General features: G+C 56.2%; 1 protein-coding gene across 2 annotated transcripts in view; it reads left to right on the top strand.

Moving 5' to 3' along the window:
* The first annotated feature begins 1,626 nt into the window (after nucleotides 1-1,626).
* Nucleotides 1,627-19,140, top strand: part of CERK (ceramide kinase) — a 40,735-nt gene continuing 23,221 nt past the window's right edge. The window contains exon 1 of one of the 2 annotated variants that reach the window (XM_081822662.1): nucleotides 1,627-1,888. In XM_081822662.1, coding sequence (XP_081678788.1) covers nucleotides 1,756-1,888 — 133 coding nt within the window. In that variant the 5' untranslated portion in view covers nucleotides 1,627-1,755. The remainder of the gene's footprint in view (nucleotides 1,889-19,140) is intronic. The other variant, XM_081822661.1, reaches the window with a different exon arrangement.

The following is a 19,140-nucleotide window of genomic DNA, read 5'->3' as shown; positions in this document are numbered from 1 at the left end:
CAGTGCCAAGCACAGGCATGGGGCCCGCCCTTCTGCCATCTGCAGGGGAGGCTCCTGCGGGGGGTGCCACGGAGATGCAGGGCTGGGCAGGGAGAGCTGAGGAGGAGGCAGATGGCTCACTTGGGCCCCTGCAGTCAGACCTCTGTCACTTCTGAGCGCTGTGCCTTTAGACAAGTTACTCAGCTTCCCTGAGCTGCAGCTTCTTCATTGATAAACTGGGGACAGATGCAGTCATGGACCAAATACTGGAGTGCTTCCTATGCACTGGGACTATTTTCAGCATGAGGGCTACAGGATAGACACATCCATGTCCTCCTGGAGCTGGGTGGGGAGGGGCAGACATGCTCTGAGCGCAGGGCTGGAGCCCTGCTGGGGTGGGCTGCCATGGTCCATTTAGCTGGGAGGTCAGGGAAGGCCCCCTATATGGTTTAACTGGGCCTCTGATGAGGAAAAGAATCTGGGGCACAGGGGTCAGAATAGCACCTCCTTCTCCTTGGGCCAGCTCAGGAGGGGAGGGTTCAGCTGCCTGTGCCTCCCCCACCCCTGCTTGATCCCAGGCCCCTGGGAGGAAGACCTCCTCCAGCAAGCCTTCCCTGCCCGCCAGCCCGCAGGCCCCCCACTCCTCTCAGGCTGGCCATGAGTGCCTGGGGCAGGGGCTGCAGGGGCTCTAGGACCCTTAGCTGCTCTCTGAAGTCCCCAACCCAGGCAGGACACATAGTCCAGTGCGCAGTAAAGGATGGCTGGACGCTGGTAGCCCTGGGAACACGACATGCCTCTTCAGGGCAATCTATCTTCAGCCTGGGTGTGCAGGGCACAGGGGGCCCCTTAACCCAGACCTCCTGCTTCAAATGCTTGCCCCATCCCTTCCCTGCTGAGTCCCCAGTGCCTCAAACTGCTCCCCTCAGCAATGTGGGGAGGGCGGCACCTGCCCCCGCCCCCGGCCTGTAAGCAGAGGAACCTATGGTAGTTTGGCGGGGGGGGGGCCAAAAGGGCTCACATCTCCTATGGCTGCCTGTCCAGGCCTTCGAGCTTACTTCTGAGAGGAAGGCAGGGCCAGCCCAGCTCTGGAGAGGACATCAAGCCGCCCATCGGCGCCGCATCCGGATTGGCATAGGTGCCCCTCGCCCAGCCGGAGGGCCGGGCCTGCCTGCCACCCCGGAGACCGCCCAGGCAGCATTTCTGCGCCACCGGCCACCCCGACCCCGCCTGTCATTACGACCCATCAAGGAGGCATTACTCCAGGCCCGGCAACTGTGACCCGGACCCTAAGACCAGCGGCGAGGGGAGGCCACCTCCTCCTGGGCCTGCGCCCTCGGGACGATCCCGGGACAGCGCCCCGGGTCCGCGCGGCCCGACTCCCGCACCCTCCCCGCACCCCCCCGCCCCCTCCTCGGGCCCGCGCCGAGCCCCTTGTCTCCCCCCAGCCGACCCCTCCTCGGTGCCCCCCAACCCTGCTGCTCCCGGCCCCCCCGCCCCGCTCGCGCCCCGGCCCCCTCCTCAACCCCACCCCCGCGCCGGCCCCCTCCGCGTCCCCCGCGGCCGCCCTGCGTACGGGGTGACGCAGCGCCGCGCGCCCCGCCCGCCCCGCCCGCCCCTCGCGCCCCGCGCCGCCGCCGCCGCCGCCGCCGCCGCCGCCCGGGCTCCCGGGGCCGCTAACGGTCCCGCGCCCGCCCCTTGGCGTCCGCGCCGGCGCCCCGTGCCCCCGCCCCGTGCTGCGCCCGGCAGAGCAGGCGGCGCCGGCGGGCGACGGGCGCGATGGGGGCGGAGGAGCCGCTGCGCTCGGTGCTGTGGGTGAAGCGGCAGCGCTGCGCCGTGAGTCTGGACCCCGCGCGGGCGCTGCTGCGCTGGTGGCGGAGTCCGGGGCCCGGAGCCGGCGCCCCCGGCGCAGGTGAGTGTCGCCGCGGCCCGCGGGCTCGGCCGGGAAGCCGGGGAGGGGGCACGAACGCGGCCCGGCACCCGGGGGGGGGGGGATGTGCGCTCCGGGGACCCGGTGACAAAGGGCGAGTCGGGGCGGTGCCGGCGGGGAGGGCCGGAGATCCGGCGCCCGCGGTCCCCTGCGCGGATGCGCCCCGGGCGGGCGAGCCTCGGGCCGGGCGGTGTCGCCTGGTCGCGGCTGCATCGCGCAGACCGGCCCCCGGGGACCTGAAGGGCACCTTCTGGATGAGATCGGTCACGGATGGATCCCGAGGGGTGTGGGCGCCCTGCACTCGGTTTCGGTTTAAACCAAGGACGGACGCTTTTCTTTAGCGGGGGCGCCAAACAGAGAGGCAGCCCTGCAGGGTAGGGGATTCCTGTTGTAAAGAGGAGGAAGGGGCTCTCGACCTTCCGTCTGGGGTGTGCTCCGGGGGGCGCGGTCGGGAGTTGATTTTGGTACAACAGGCTGGACACATGACCTTCAGAGGCCCTCCCGATTTGAAGAAGTGTAATTTGGGTAAAAATGGAAAGGACACACCCGGCCCAAGGGACGCTCTCTCCCCAAGGAGAAGGGGCCAGGGGCTCCAGGGCAGAGCTGTCTGCTGGCAGAGGGATGGGAGGAGGCTGATGAAGGAGATGTCATTTGATCCTGGGAAGGAGGGAGGAGGATTCCCCAAGGGGTGTTGGACAGTGGGAAAGGGGAGAGGCTTCCAAGGCAGAGGAAGCCCAGGGCTGACCAGTGTGGGTGGGTTTCACTTCATTCACTTGTCTTGTGCAGGTTTTTATAGAGGGCCTGTTGGGAGGGTGCGGTGGTATCCTATCCTGGGCTTAGTGCCATGGCAGAGTCCCTGCCGAAATGGATCATTTTCCTGGAAGGGAGACAGAGGAGTGCAAGTGCAGAGACATGTATGTCTGAGGAGAACACCTGACAGGTGGAGGCAGGTGGCTGTGGTCCAGGGGCAGCCAGCAGCCCTCCCTTAGGTGGCCACATTTGACGGCAGACCTGGAGGGACCGTGCACAAGGGGAGAGGTGGTGCAGTTGGGAAGCACCGCAAGGGCCCTAAGACCAGCCAGGAGGTGGGGGAGAGGAAATGGGGCCCTATGGATCCCGGAGGCTGAGGTGGGACTTCTCTTTTTCTGTGAGTGCCTGGGAGCCCCCAGGAGGGCTTTATCCAGCTCCACCTTCCTAAAGGATCCCTGCAGAGTGAACAGAGGAAGTGCAAGGGAGTGCAGTGGGGAGGCTGCTGACCCAGTCGGGGCAGGAGTAGGGGTGAGCACAGCGGGGTCTGCTTAAAATGCAGAAGCTGAGTGAGGGGAGCATGGTCCAGGTTTGCAGTCCATTGAAGTCACGGCAGGAGACTTGGGGATTCATTGTTTTAATTATTGGGGGTGGGTGTTGCAGAGGTCGGGATTCTCTCCTGGGCAGAGTTTGGGGTGCCTTTTAGACGCCTTGGGGATGGTCAGGGTGCTGCGGGTGCTTCCCGACGCTGAGGTTGTGAGGCTCAGCGGGTTGCAGGAGGGGTGGGCAGAGCTGAAACGTAGGCGGGGCCAAGATCAAGGGTGGCCTCCGACCCAAGACCAGCACTTGGTTTCCGGCCTCTGCAGAGAGCCTTTCTGTGACGGGGTGGCTGAGAGTCTACTGCCGTGTGATCTTCCTGAGGTCCCTTTGGGAGAAATGTCTTGCCTCAGATCTCACCCTCGGGCCTCCTGGCACCACCCACCAGGGCCCTCTGTCTCGCTCTTGCCCTCGCATGCCTGGCCTGGCCCCAAGGGCTTTGAGCTGTTCTGTCCATCTCGGGGCTCCAGGATGGGGCTGTTCTGTGTCACATCCGCACAAGACCCCTGCGGGGTAGCTGTTCCCATACTTTACTGCTGGGGAGACTCAGCTACGGTGAGTTTAAGTCACTGCCCCCCCCGTGGTCCAGCCGCGAGCTTGGTGGGTCCCAAGCCAGCCAGTGGCGGTGTGGCCTCCCGCGGGCATCAGCACCCCACCCCTGTGGGTTGTCCGGGTGGGAAGTCCCTCAGTGCCTGCTTTCAGTGTGGGCGCCCTCTGCCGGCGCCCAGTGGTTTCTGGTCGCCCGACGCGGGGCCTTGCGGGCCTGCTTGCCTCTGCTGGTGCTCACTGCCACGGCTGCCAGTCCTCTTTCTTGGGATGCTGGTGGTTTGGCTTCTATACACCGTGGAGGCACTTCGGTGGGGGCTCAGCCGGAGCTTCTCAACCAAGAGCTTGGTTCCCTCCCTGGAGAGGCCGAGGGCTGCGCAGCCCGGGCCGGTGGGCCTCCTCCCGGAAGGGTCCTGTTCTCGTCACGCCCTGTGCTTCCCAGCACCGTGCAGAGCATGGTGAGCGGCGCAGAGAGGGCTGCACCAGCTCTTTGGGGTTTCCCCATTACTCTGCACCCCCAAAAGGAAGCAGGCCCGTGGGACATGATTGCACGCTGGAGATCAGGAGGGTCAGCAGGGCCGACGTGGACCAGCCCACGGGACATTTCATTCAGTTGGCTCCTAGGGACAGATGGGGAAGGAGTGCGTTGGTCATGCCGCAGCAGGGGGTCAGAGAAGGGGTTCAGGGCCACCGTGTGCACTGGGCGGGGTGCGGCCACTCGGGTTATGTCATCTGACCCTCCTGTGTCTCGAGAATATCACTGCCGTTTTCAGACACAAAAACTGGAATTGCTCACAGAGGCGAAAGATGTGCCCAGGGGAGCTGTTCTTTACTCCAGGCCTGTGCTCTGCGGGTCAACGTGGCTCGGTGTTGGAGAGACAAGTTAGGACGAGGAATTGGGAGGGGCAGGGTTTTCTGGTCCCAGGGAGGGCCGCCCTGTCCCTAAGGATGCGGTGAGAGCCAGTGCCCCTGGGTGCCGGCCTGGTCGGAAGTAAAGCCGACCGAAAACAGGAAACTCCGCAGAGGCGTCCTGGCTCAAAGTGGGTTGTGCTAGTTGAACTTGAAACAGACTGTAGCTACATCTGGGTTGTACCCTCAGGCTCTGAATGCGTTCTTTCAGGGTCGGGGCTGGCAGGAGTGTGCGTGCGTGTGTGCGTGTGTCCGGGGTGGAGGGGTCACGGGGGTAGACACTGCGGCCCAGGCTCCATCGTTGAAGGAGGACCCCCCCCTCCCTTCCACCAGCCCCACCTGGAATGCCCCGCGGCTGGTGGTGAGCTCCTTGGCCAGGTCACGGCTGTGTTTATAAACAGCGTCTCTAATACCACCTGTGAAAACACAGACAGAAAAGCAGGTACATAGAATTCACCCTTAGTCTCACCCTTAAGCAGTGACTACTATTTGGTGTTTTTGTCTGTGTAAACATGCATGAAAGAAGAGTTAGGGAAACATACTGCAGAGTGTTTTCCAGGGTGCTATTTACTCACTTAAAACGTGACTTTTTACCATCAGCTTTATCGTCTGATGTCTGATGTTGGCTCAGGTCATGATCCCAAGGTCCTGCCCTGCATCAGGCTCCCTGCTCAGCAGGGAGTCTGTTTGTCCCTCTTCCTCTGCCCCTCCCCGCAGCTCGTGTGTGCACATGGGCATGCGTGCTCGCGATCGCTCTCTCTCTCTCTCTCTCAAATAGATAAAATCCTCAAAAAATAAATAAAGTCAGCGTTATTGAGGAATAATTTGCAGGCAGTAGAATCCACACATTTTAAGGGTATAGTTTGGTGAATTTTGATAAATATATGCACCTGCCTAAGCAACACCCCATCAAGATACAGGACATTCAAACCAGCCCAGAACCTTCTCCCGAGCTCCATCCCTCCGTCTCTGCATCTCTGCACAGCTCCATCACCAGGAATGGAGTCGACGACCTCTAATAGAATTTCCTGTAAGTGCAGTCATGCAGTATGTGCTCTTGTCTCTGGCTTCTTTATCTCACTTAATCTTTTTGCAGTTCATCATGTATCAGTGGTTGGTTCTTCCTTGTCACAAAGTAATACTGCATTGTATGAGAAAACCAGTTTGTTTATCCATTCACTTGATGGACTTCGGGACCATTTCCAGTGTTTGGCTGTATGAATAAAGATACTGATCATTGCGTACAAGTCCTTTTGGGGGCATATGCTTTCTTTTCTCTTGGATGCATATTTAGGAGTCGAAAGCTAGCATAAGAAAGCTCATGTCTTAAGACGTGATTTTTCTTGGTTGTGCAATCTTTTATTACATGAACACTACAAATGCTTTTTTTATTTATTGATGATATAAAAGTTCCTCAAAATCAGAATTGGATGGATTGAAGATTTTCATGTAAAGATAAATTAGTATAAGAAAACAGAGGATAATTTATAATTTTGGAATATGGGAAGACCTCACTAACCAAGATGGAATCTATACAAAAAGAAAAATCTAGATTATTTCAATAAATAAAAATCTTACAGTTTTTTTGGTAAGGCTCCATAATTTAAAAGATGATGGCAGTGATATTTGCAACAAATATGACAGTCAAAGGATTAAAATTAAGAAAACATTTTGGACACAGAAAAATGGATTTAGGGACACATGGGTGGCACAGTTAGCTATGTGTCTGACCCTTGATTTCCACTCAGGTCGTGTTCTCAGGGTCGTGGGTTCTAGCTCCTCATGAGGCTCTGCACTGGACGTGGAGCCTGCTTAAGATTCTCTCTCTCTTCCTCTCCCTCTGCCCCTCCCTGCACACACACACTCTTTCTCTCTCAAAACAAAATTGATTTTAAAAATCCACTGCAAAGAATACATACAGGCTGTTCACAGAAGAACACAATTCAAGGATGGGTGATGAGTGTCTGGGGAGATCCTGAAACCAAAGCAGCGTGGAGGGCGGAGCAGCTTGCGACAAGCTGGTTTGGGACATTAATCTGGCAATATTTTGACAGTGTTTTTTAAAAAAGGATCTATCATTTGGCCCATCGACCCTATTTGATCCTCTGTGTCAAGGAAGAACACTGGTATCTAGGAAGGGTCTTTCGCAGTTTAGAAGGGCGTCTTCCATGTGTTTGTTAAGACACTCTGCTATCGTGATAGTGCTTGCTTTCCTCTCCTCGCCCGATTTCTGCTGCTTCTCCACTAGCCCAGACTTTGGCATGCGGGCTCTCTTATGGAATGCAGTCGGTTTCTGCCTTCAGCATGTGTTTCTCGAACGTGTAGATTGGGCCAGAATAAGGCGCTCTTCGCTCTTACGGTCTTGGGCTGACTTCACGGGCCGAGTATCAGCACCATGTGGGCCTACGGCTTTTGCTCTGCTTCGTGACTTCTCTTGAGCTCTGGTTCCAAGTCTCGAACGACACCCGATTCCGCGCTGGATTCGGCCAGTGGCTCAGACCGGTCAGCAGCGGCTTCTCTGCTTCGCTCCTGGGCCTGGGTGCCTCCCGCCGCCTCTGCTTCTCCCGCGTCCTGCCCCGGGGTCACGACGCACGCCTCTTGTCGCCATCCCCCGCGCACGTGCTTCTCCTTCTCCGCACACGGCTTCCGATGCCTTCTGCCACCGCCCGCCTCTGGGCCTCCCCTTTCCGTCTTTCTCCTTCTCTGTCGCCTCCTCAGAACAGTCCTGTGATGGCTGAACCCTGGTTGTGGGATCAGAAGTCCGGAGAGCACCCTGAGCCCTTCTAGAGTGGCCCCGTGCAGGAAGGAGCCCGCTGGGTGCAGCGGCACAGAGGCTCTGCTAGAAAGTTCTTCCACACGCGCCGCCCGCTGGCCCCACAGGCGTCCTGTTGCAGGTGCGTGGCTCGCACTCGGCCTCCGTGATCTGGACCCATGGTAGCCGCCCCACCTGCTGCCTTCTGATTCAGCGCGGCTTCCCTGCCAGACGCTTTTCCTCCTGTCCCAGGTTCGAATCCTACCCTCCTTCCAGGTTTAGCCCTGCTGGGGCTTTGCCCTTCAGCAGCCTTCTTCCTCTGAGTTTTGTATAGCTCTGTTTCTCTCTGCTTTGTGTTGTGACTTTTGCTTTTTAAATTTTTGTATGTATTTGTCTTCTCTACCCTGCATTCTCTCGGAGGGCAGACTCCAGTGTCAGCTCGTCCCCATTCTCCGGAGCTCCCCCATCAAGCAGCGAGGGGAGAGGGCATGAGGCATTGCAGGTCCCACAGCCCCTGCAGGGGAAGGCGGTGGGAGGGGCGTCCAGGGATCTCTTGCTCTGTTTGCTGTTAAGCACCCTTGCTTTTCTCTGAAGGGGCGTGGGTTTGAAACCATCAGGAGTGACTAGTTTGTGCAAAGCCCACAAATTCTCCACAGTCCCAAAGAGTAGCACCGCAGATCCTAAAGTGCCGCGTACCGAACGCTCATCCGACGTGACCCGTGGAAGTCTTATTAATACCCCATTCTGAAGCCGCAAGTAATGCAGATAGTCAGATTATATAAAGCTCTGACCTGCATGTTCTGATAGGGAGAAATCTCAGTACATCTGAATAGGGAATAAATGGCAATCCTATCTACCTTTTCCAGAAAAGAAGAGAATCTCTCCAGATTTGGGTGAGAGCCCTTGTAGGAAGAGGCGCTCAGCCCCTGCGGTCTTAGCAGATGCCGGAAAGAGTAGACACTCCTGTGGTGCTGCCTCGGGCACTTGCCACCTGCCACCGTTATTATCAGATTCCCTGATTTAGCCGTAGCCCAGCATGGTCAGAAACATTGTGATTTTTCTGAGGTTATTCAAGGTTAACTTCTATCTGTTACTCTAAAACATGCCTCCAAACATTTTCTTAAAGGGCCAGCTAGCAAATATTTTAGGCTTTGTGGGTCACAATTCCTCAACTCTGCTGTTTTAGCATAAAAGCAGCTACAGACAGTATGTAAATGAATTCATGTGTCTGTGTGCCAATAAAACTTTATTTATAAAAGCAGACAGCTGGCTAGATTTGGCCTGCAGCTTGCTGACCCTGTTCTAAATCATTATTTGTGAAGAGGGAATAACCATGTGATGTATTGTAAAAGCAGCTAATCCAGATGACTAAAAATATTTTGACCTTCAAAACAAGCAAGCAAACAAATCTGGTCATCTGGAAAAACTGACACTGCAATTTGGGAAACACACCCATTTAGGTTCTGGTCCCATCATGCACTGGTCTGTAAGCAGAAAGCCCATCCTCCCTCTGAGGGATAGCATATCCATTTGCAGACTGGGCTCAGGCATCAGAATTGGTCCAATTCCTTTCTCTCTGACCAGTTTCACACAAACCTGTCTACATCCCCCAGAGTGTGAAGTAACTTAAGAACAGAAGGAATGTGTTGAACTGATGTAGCCTATAGTGCTATATGTCTCATAGTCACTTGATAGAGTGTGATACGTATCCTGTTGTTCTTGGAGAAATGTGATGGATCCTGTTGGTTGATGATGGTGTTGGTTCTTAATATCCTTGTTGATCTGTGTACTTGTTCTATTGATTATTGAAGTCTCCAACTATAATTGTGGACTTCTCTATTTTGCCTTGTAGTTCTATAAATTTTTGCTTTATGTATTTTCCTGCTCTGTTGTTTGATGCATACGTGTTCAGGATTGCTATGGCTTCACTTGGGGTTCACCCTTTTTCATTATGTAATGTCCGTCTCTGTCTCTGGTAGCTTTCTTTGTTCTGAGGACTGCTTTATCTGTTAACAAGCCACTCTTTCTCCCTCCCTCCCTCCCTTCCTTCCTTCCTTCCTTCCTTCCTTCCTTTCAGAGAGAGCAAACACGCACACATAAACACACATACACAAGTGGAGGGGGAGGGACAGAATGAGAGGGAGAGAGAGAATCTCAAGCAGACTCTGAGCTAAGTGCAGAGCCTGACGAGGGGCTCGATCTCACGACCCTGAGATCATGACCTGAGCTGAAATCAAGAGTCAGAAGCCTAACCAACTGACCACCCAGGCACCCGAACTCTTGCTTTCTTCTGATTAATGTTTGCGTGACATGTCTTTTCCATCCTTTTACTTTCTACCTGTTCCATTGTTAGATTTGAAGTGAATTTAGACCACATATGGTTGAATCATGTTTTTAAATCTCCGTCTTCTTTTTTCCTTACCATCACCTGCCTCCTGAGCACACAGAAGGCTCAGACTTTGACCCAGCACATCAGGCCACACCACTGGGTGCGGGAAGGGGGTGTGCATCGGTCCAATCCTGGCCTACCCCATCTCCTCCCTCCTGCACAGGGCTCTGGTGTGTGACATTGTGTTGTGGAACAGAACTGTGCCCTTGATTGTGTTTTTGTTCTGGTCCCGTGTCAGGCCTCCTGGGTGTCTTTGGGGGCCCTGCGGAGTGGCATGCTCCAACCGTCTTGACCCCAGCCGATTTGTGTGTGTGTGTGTGTGTGTGTGTGTACTCATGCGCATGTACCATCCTCATGACATACTAAGTCCCTCTCCTGTTGGACACGAGGCCGCTGTGGGCACTCAGGTTCGTCCAGGAACTTGGAGCAGGAAAGCTGATTGTCGGCAGGCACTGTTTCTCATCTGAGTCATGATTGTGGAGCAAGTTCAGTCTGAGCAGGTCATGACGAGCACAGAAGGGCGTACAGCACAGACGTGACAAGGGAGACAGCAGAAGGCAGAGTGCTTGCAGCTGTCCCTGGCTGGCTCTGCCCAGATTGCTGCAGAGCCGGGTCTCCCAGGCATCACCGGTGGCTTTGCTGGACTGTGGTGGCCATTCGGTCCTCACCTTTATCGGGGGGTTAACTGCTGGGCAGCACAAGTCCCCCTCCTCGTGAAGGGGAGCACAGGGGAAGTGTACCCGTTGTCAGCAAAGCGCTCGCACTTTCAGCTGAGATTTGGTTGCAACATTTCAGACCATTTTTGGGAAGGACTTTATTACATGAGAACATTTTTCTGAGTTTGTATTAATTGTAATATTTGAACTAGTACCAGTGGCCCTTAAAAGGGATTGCTTTATTGTTATTACAAGACGTCACCGTGAGCTTGAACACACAGAGGCGTGTCTAAGTCCGGCTGAGGTCTGCTAGGGAGAGCGGGGGGAGACTTGTGGCAGCCGCATTCTAAGAAGAAGGATTCTTTATAAAACGTACAAAACCTAACAAAATGACCTACCCTAGTGTAGTATTTATAAGGATATTCTTACAAATGAAAGTTTAAGTCCTTCAAAATTAAAGATACTCGAACACAGTGTGCTGTACTTGCTGCCTGATTATTGTTTAAAAAAAAATCTTTTCACCAATTTCTGAATGGTTTGTGGCTATTCACGTGCACCCCTTGTGGCCTGTCTCGGGCCCTGGGGTTGAGGTGCGGGCCCTTCGGGACCAGGTGCGGGCAGGGCAGGGGCAGTGGAGAGGAACGTGTTTTAGTCGATTTGCCAAAGTCAGTTCTGGGCCTGCCGCTCACCATCTGGGGCTTGGACGAGTTGTCTGACTTCCCAGAGAAGTGGGGATGTGTGAAGTCTCCTGTTGAGTCCATCTGTAAGGCGAGGATCATACTTACCCTCGTGTCGTCGTGAGGATTATCTGCACTTATAAATTTAGCACAGACCTGCACTCACAACGGCTGGGATTGTTACTGCTATTACATGCATCCCACAGCGGGGGCGCGCCAGGCCCCCATGAGGCGGTGGCCCATGGGGACACACAGAGGCAGGCCCATCCTCGGGGCTCTGTGACCTAGCAGGGAGGCAGAACAGCAGCTGGGTGTGTGCCTGTGTGTGCGTGTGTCCAGTGATCACGGACAGGGCAGGGGCGCCGGTGGTGGGGGTGCTGAGCGGGCAGAGTTTGGGCTGGAAAATGGGGGAGACCCTGGGTGTGTGTGTGTGTGTCTGGCGGTCTGTCTGAGGGACAGTGGCGGTCTCCATGTGAGTCTGAGTAGAACGGACTTGACATCCCAAGCAAGTTATGTGTGCGTTACACACGTAAACCTGTAAACCAGTAAAACCCGATCAGTTCATTCCATGCTACTTTGGAATTCGTAACGCGTTAGATGAGAGGTAGAATTTATTGTCGATGAGGAGTGAGTATCCTATCTCGAGATTGGTTTATAACATGTTTAATAGTATAAAATAAAAATATCAAATAAGTATTCAAAATGTGTGGTTTTCTTTTTCTCATTTGGTTGAACATGTGCCTCTTCTCCTGTATTTTTCTTTCTTTAAAGATTTTATTTATTTGACAGAGACACAGAGAGAGAGGGAACACAAGCAGGGGGAGTGGGAGAGGGAGAAACAGACTCCCCACTGAGCAGGGAGCCCAATGCGGGACTCGATCCCAGGACCCTGGGATCATGACCTGAGCCGAAGGCACCCGCTTAACGACTGAGTCACCCAGGCGCCCCACTTTATTTTGAATTGGCTCAGTTTTTACTGCATTGCAAAAGTTGATGCTACTTAAAATTTCAATCCCAAACTTCGACAACATGACCCTAAACTAGACTAGGGCCCACATCCTGACGACGCTGGACGGATGGGCTGTATCTTGTCCCAGGTACGGGGAGGACGAAAGGAAGAAAACACTTGTAGCAGAACACGTGTGTTTGCCTCACACGGTTGTGATTCCCCTACCTCGTTCCTGGGCTGTGTCTTCAAACCCAGCGCTGCCCTGGGCGCTCCCTGCCCAGAAACTGGCAGTGACTGTCTGGGTGTCAGGACCCACCACCCCGTCTCCCCATTTTACTCTGAACACAAATAGCTCTTCCTGTACTTAGACTGTTTTTCTTTTTAAATACTCTGACTCTGGAAGTGGAGGGAGAGTCTGTTGTCGTTAATACAAGCCTCTCTTTAGTTCTGTGTTTATGACCAACTTCGCCTGAACATCTGTTTCTCAAAATCTGTAATATCTGTAGAGGGCAATAAAACAGTCTGTTTCTACTGGATTCCAAATCAAGTCTTTTCAAGACCAGAAATAACTGCAACCATAGCAGCCTGAAGAGAAAGAACAGCTAGGGGGAGGTCTCCAGCATTCCCCGAGGTGCGTGCAGGGCCCCTGCGGGGGGAACCAGGTAGAGGTGTGTCTGCCTTCTACCCCTGCACACACGTGAGGTCACGTGCGCGCTTCTGTCCGTGCAGGACGATGCGTTTCCTAAGTATCTAAAACTGTCTCAGCATGTTGGTTGGGCCAAGCCCAGGATGGGATGCTAACTCCTGGAGCTTCACCGACTCATCTGGCAGGTGTAGACATCTCAAATGCCAGGCTTTGAGTCGCTGCTCACGGCCCTGAGCTCAGGTGTCCCCAGTGTAGCAGGCCCCGAGAGTGCGTCCTTTGTTTAAAACTTTTTTGTCTGGTGGCATAGCAACACGTTCTTGGGAAGTTCAGTGTGAGGAGACAGGAAAATATCTTCGTGGAAGTTATGTCAAAGCCTCATGAGTGGGTCAGTTTTCTTGATGGTTTTGTGGGACATTCTGTCACCCTCTGAAGCACGAGGCTGTGAGGTGAGCCAAGGCGAGGAGGCCTGGGGACGCTCTAGTGAAGGGACGGAGCTGGGCTGGTGGCACGAGGTGGCCAAAGCCACAGTGTGTCCCGTAGAGCAAGTCCTGTGTGTGTGTGTGTGACAGACCAGCGTCCCCCGGGGTGGAGAGCAGGTGGACAGTGAGGGCCAGAGGTCAGGGTGATGCACAGGTGACCTCCCAGCAGGGTCCGCTCTACCTGGATCACGCGGCGGGGCAGTGTTTTGCCCTCGCCCGGCTGCGTGCACATGCACATGCACGCACATGCGCACATGCACACGTATGCGCGCACATACACACGAACACGCACACGCACACACGCACACATACCCATGCACACGAACACGCATGCGCGCACGCACACATGCACACGAACACGCACATGCGCACACACGTGGGCACATGCACACGAACACGCACGTGCACACACGCACACGCGCACACATACACGTGCACACATGCACACGAACACGCACATGCGCACACACGTGCGCACATGCACATGAACACGCACATGCGCGCACACACAAACGCACATGCACACACGCACACATACGCTCGCACACGCGCACACACGCACACGAACACACACATGCACACACGTACACATATGCGCATGCACATGCACGCACACATACACGTGCACACATGCACACGCGCACGCACACATGCACACGCGCACGCACATGCACACAAACACACATGCACATGCGCACACACACAAACGCACATGCACACACGCACACATACGCACGCACACGCGCACACACGTGCGCACATGCACACAAACATGCACGCACACACATGCACACACACGCACGCACACATGCACACGAACACACACGTGCACACATGTACACATACGCGCACACACATGCACATGAACATGTACACATACGCGCACACACATGAACATGAACATGCACACACGCACACATACACGTGCACACATGCACACGAACACACACATGCACGTGAACACGCACATGCAAGCACGCACACGCACGCACACATGCACACAAACACACATGTGCACACGTGCGCACATGCACACAAACACGCATGCGCACGCACGCACACATACGCATGCACACATGCACACGAACACGCACATGTGCACACACCCACACACGCACGTGCACACATGCACACGAACACACATGCACACGCGCACGCACACATGCACAAGAACATGCACACACGCACATGTGCACACGAACACGCACACGCGCGCACACAAATGCACATGCACGCACGCACACGAACACACACACGCATGCGAGCACGCAGAGCCCGGAGAGTTCCCACGGGGCCTTCGGAGCAGGAAGAACGGGCAGGGTGGTCTGTGTTGGCAGACAGGCTGCTGAGAGGGGGTCAGGTGGCACTCGGGACATATGATGCATCCATTGTTCTCTCTAATCTTGTGAGGAGACCCCCCCATGGCACCCCATTCAAACCCACCCGCGGAGGCAGGGCTCCACCAGCCTGGGAACCGTCCCTGAGTTGGGAAGAGCTGGCCCTCCCGGGCGCCCAGGCAGCTGCGGACTCGTGCGATCTTATCTGAGCCGAGAGGAGAGGGCACAAGCCCACTTCCTCTTTCCTACAGCCCCGGAGCAGGGACCGGGAGGACTGTCATGCGGTCGTGGCCGGCCACCAGCAGCCGGGTCAGGTCGTGCCCCCCGTCTGTCCTGCTAGGGGGGTGGCGGTCACCCCGATGGACCAGGAAGTTTTACATCACCACTAAAAAGATCATTTCCGTGTAGTAACTGAGTATCGTAGAGAGGTTTTACGAACATACTGGTAACACCGTGCCATTCCTACAAGGCTGTTTCAGGATTTGGCTGAACTCTGGATGAAAATCTCCAAGTTCTGCTGGACGCATCGGTGCTTATTTATTCCGATAGTTGTTCTGAGTGTTTGCCGTTTCGGGGCAGCGCGCGGGCGCCGGGACAAGAACCGGGGGAGGTCCGGGGGGCGGCTGACAGCGCACTGGGGCCTGCAGGCTTTGCCAGGAAGGTGGGTGGTGGGAGGGGCTCGGACAGCCCCCCAGCCCCTGAGCCTGGGGTGTTGATTAACCTGCGTGGTGAGCGGCGGGATGTCCCCACGAAAGGTTCAAACAGAGCGATGCCACATCCACATTTGTATCTTTGTGCACTCGGGGGGCGGGGGGGTCAGGCTGGGAGCCACCCTGAGGCAGGGAAGCAGTCAGGCAGGACTCCTTGGTAGCTGAGCAAATGAGCACGAGGATGGAGCACTCTTTGCAGGCTGGGGATCAGCAGGGAAGGAAGCTTCTGGAAAGGGGCAGCAAACCAGAAAAGATAGGTTCAGATATAGAAGGTTGGGTGTGAGGCAGACGCACACACGTGTAGGACACCCACCTTTCCCCTGTGCCCCCAAGACCGGCCTTAGTTTCCTTCTGTGTTTTCTGTGTAAAGAACAGGTTGCTTAGCACAGTGATCCCCTAGGGCAGTGGTCCTCTGCTGGGGACGGTGCCCCCAGGAGACACTGGCCGGTGTCCGGCAATGTTGGGGTGCCCCCGGCATTCGTGGCTGGAGCCCAGGGATGCTGTCCAAATCCAGCAACGGCCAGGATGGCCCCACCACGAAGAGGTGCCCGTGGTTCCGGTGAGAAGCCCCGGTCTCGGGGAGTTTTGTGGTTTGCAGCGTCTTTCTGTCCGTTGGAGAAACCTGTCTGGTCCAGACGCGTACTGCACTAGGAGGTTTTTAAAAAGAGGTGTCAGGTTGTTACTTTTATAAAGTGATAGGTGACTCCCGTGAGCCTCGGCCGCTGCTCCCTCTGCAGACGGGGCCGCTATCAGCTTGAAGAAGGCAGTGATGAGGAGTAAGATCCAAGGGTGATTTCACCGGAAAGATGCGTGGTGCGTCAGCAAGGAAAGTACAGACTCTGGCCCGGGTCAGGGCGACTGCGCCCCTGATGGCGGGGCTGGGTGGGGGGGCAGCCTGCAGGATGGACCAGCATGTGCCCTGGGCCCCCGCGTCCTCGTCTGGGGAGCCCTGTCCAACAACATGGCCACCAGCCAGGTCCAATGTGGCCTGGAAGTAACCTTTCCTTACGACAGGACATCTGACCTCTCATGTCCCTGCCTGCTCTTTTCCAGAAGACCCTTCTTTTTTTCCTAGTCTCACACGCAGTGCAAGGTCATGCAAAATGCAGGCAAATGACAGAGAAATGCTAATATCGTGTAGGAAACGGAAGTGCCTCCAAATTCCCACTGTTAACTCTCTGCAAGACACTCCTCCGTTTTCTGTACATGCACTAATGTACTGTTGTTCCTGCTTGTGCTTGGCGTGTTCACACGACACACGCTGTCCTTCCCGGAGGCCCCTCAGGCCAGCACGAGGAGGCGGGCACAGGGTGGTTGCACTTTACCCTCGGAGGACCTCAGGCGGTCCCCACTGCTGCCCCCAGACCCTGGCCTCGGAGGAGACTGATGGACGCCGGGTAACATGTTCTGTGTCCTGCAGGGGCTTGCTGTCCGTCTCCTCAGATTCTTGGTGGAGTTCTTTGCCTCCTAATTAGAGAGGAGAGTTTTGACAAATAGGGCCTTCTGCTCATGATTTGCACATGTGCAGTGAACTAGAAAAGAAAGGAGTGCCCGGCCCTGAAGCCTCCGCATCCGTGTCCCCATCTGTATCCCCGTCCCCATCCGAGTCCCCGTCCTCCTGTCCCCGTCTTTGTCCCCGTCCATCAAGCTTCCTATGCTCCTGCGAGGGCAGCCCCCAGACCAGACGCGGCACTCTCTTCCTGACATTCTTCAGATAGTAGAGATTTTTGCTTCCCTGCTCATCTCGATCCTTCTTTAGAGAAGACAGTTCTCTGCCTTCCTGCGCATGGGAAATAGCACGTCCTGCTTCCATGGGTTTGTCTTGTTCTCAGCCAAGGATAGAGGACGCTCTGGGTAGGCTGACTGTAGCGGAAGACACGAAGCTTCATCCCAGAGTCCCTCCCTTGTCGTGTCCCCTGTCCTGTCCCCCAAATTTCGGTTACGCAGGAGCAGACCCGCGTCAGCCCAGGCCTCCCTCTGCCCGGAGCCCCCTGAGCTCACCCGCGTGAAAGCTCCATCAGCCTCGAAGTCACAAGCCTCCGTCCCTCCGTCCCATGCTTCCACCTCGTCCCTCCCTCGGCTTCTGCTTCTCTGCCAGGCCAGCTTCTGAGCGGCTTGTCCCGGCCTCATTGCCGTCTCTGCTCAGACCCTGAGCCCCCCCTCCAGCCCCTCAGTGCGCACCCCTCCTGTGCATTGCACCCCAACATCGCCTCCACGCACTCCCTCAGCGGCAGGATTGGCGTCCAGCGCCCGGTGGGGACCCCAGTGAGCGGGGGCTGCAGGGCTCTCAGGATGTGGTCCTGGCCGCATGCGATGTCACGGGTGAGCCTGCGTGCAGGACTCGGGGGGACCACAGCACTGGGCGCGGCACTGGGGAGCAGGGCGTGAGGCCTCCTGACATCTCACGCGTCCTCGTTCGGTTCTTCGAGTCTGTCAAACCAAATTAGCAAGGTTAGGAATTACTAATTTGTAGACTCTCTTAAGTGGGTTATCCCGTGAGTCATGTGTAACTTCTACTAATTTAATGGCGTAATATGACTATTGTGTTCGTCTCTCGTGCAGTTTCTTAAAGTAGTCCGTCGTTTTGTTTGAATATTGAGAAGCATATCACTCCTAATTATTGTGCACACTTAGCTTATCGTAATAACCTCCTGGCTGTTTCTTATCAGACAGGCCCAAGTGTACCGATTGCCCAGGGGTGCGGGAGATCCTGACATTTATTCTCAGGGGTCTGAGATCACCGTGTGAGCGTGTGATCCTGAGGCGGATCCCTGACTCATCCTGGCCCTGCTCGGTGCCCCAGACGCAGACACCGGACAGCTCTTCCCCAGGAGACGGGGCGGAGGGCCAGGAAACGCTGGTGCGGACTCGGTGCGGCTCCAAGGAGGCAGGCCGGTGCCCCACGAATCGAGGAGGATGTTGGGGGGGCAGGCTGTGGGATGGGAGCTGGTGGCGGGGAGCCCACGTGGCCGCCCTGAGCAGAGGCTGCTACGGGAGGAGAAGGCAGGGTGCCCTGGAGGGAGCCCTCGGTGACCAGCTTCCCTGAGGGCCCCGAGCCGCACCCCCCAGCCTTCCCCCCACCCCGGTGCGCCAGAGCCCACGCTGTCCTCTGAAGCCCACTTCTGGTTCCTCTGGAAGAGTATCCCTTCCCCTTGCTCCTGGCCAGTCTGACCCTGTTGGGCACCGTCCCCTCCCCGCCTGCCAAGGCTCCCTGGAGGCCCATGCCCATCCGGGTCCTAGGTGACCTCCGCAGGTAGTGACCTCCAGACCATGTGAGGCTGCCAAGGTGCCAGAGCAGGGGTTTCTACGAGCTGTTACTGAAGCAGAGCACTTCAGCTCCATGGCAGGTCTTACAGCCAACCTGGGACCAAACCACAGCTTACAATGCTCTTCTATGTAAAAATAGATCGGAAATCCTAACAGCAGTTCGCGGACACGCTTCCAGAATGTGGCCTGTGTAGACGGGGGCTCGCTGCCCTGGGTCTCCGCTTCCTGGCCCCCAGCCGTGTTGGGGCCCGGCTTGCCTCTGCCATCCGGGCAGCTCCGCGGAGTGGCCTCCTCCTGGGCTTCCCGCAGTGGACAACATGGGCCGCTGTCCGCCCCCAGGCCCATGCAGGGCTTCCCACATCTGACGGGAACCCCAGGCCTTCCCAGAGCCCCTGCCCTCCCCTGGCCTCCGCCTCGGTGGGGCCCTGACTCTCCGGGGCACACGCGGTCCTGGGTCCTGTCTGTCCCAAGGCTCGCCATGTTCTTCCTTCCCACTTGGATTCCTGAGCCAGACTAAGGACAGACAGTGTCTTAAACATCTTTGCCCAAATTTAGCACGGTAGCCGGCCTGGA

This window comes from Leptonychotes weddellii, chromosome 5 (assembly GCF_054177405.1).
Source record: "Leptonychotes weddellii isolate Sample4059 chromosome 5, ASM5417740v2, whole genome shotgun sequence".
Lineage (NCBI taxonomy): Eukaryota > Metazoa > Chordata > Mammalia > Carnivora > Phocidae > Leptonychotes > Leptonychotes weddellii.
Note: the sequence above shows the minus strand (reverse complement) of the source record. Positions and strands in the feature narration are given on the sequence as shown.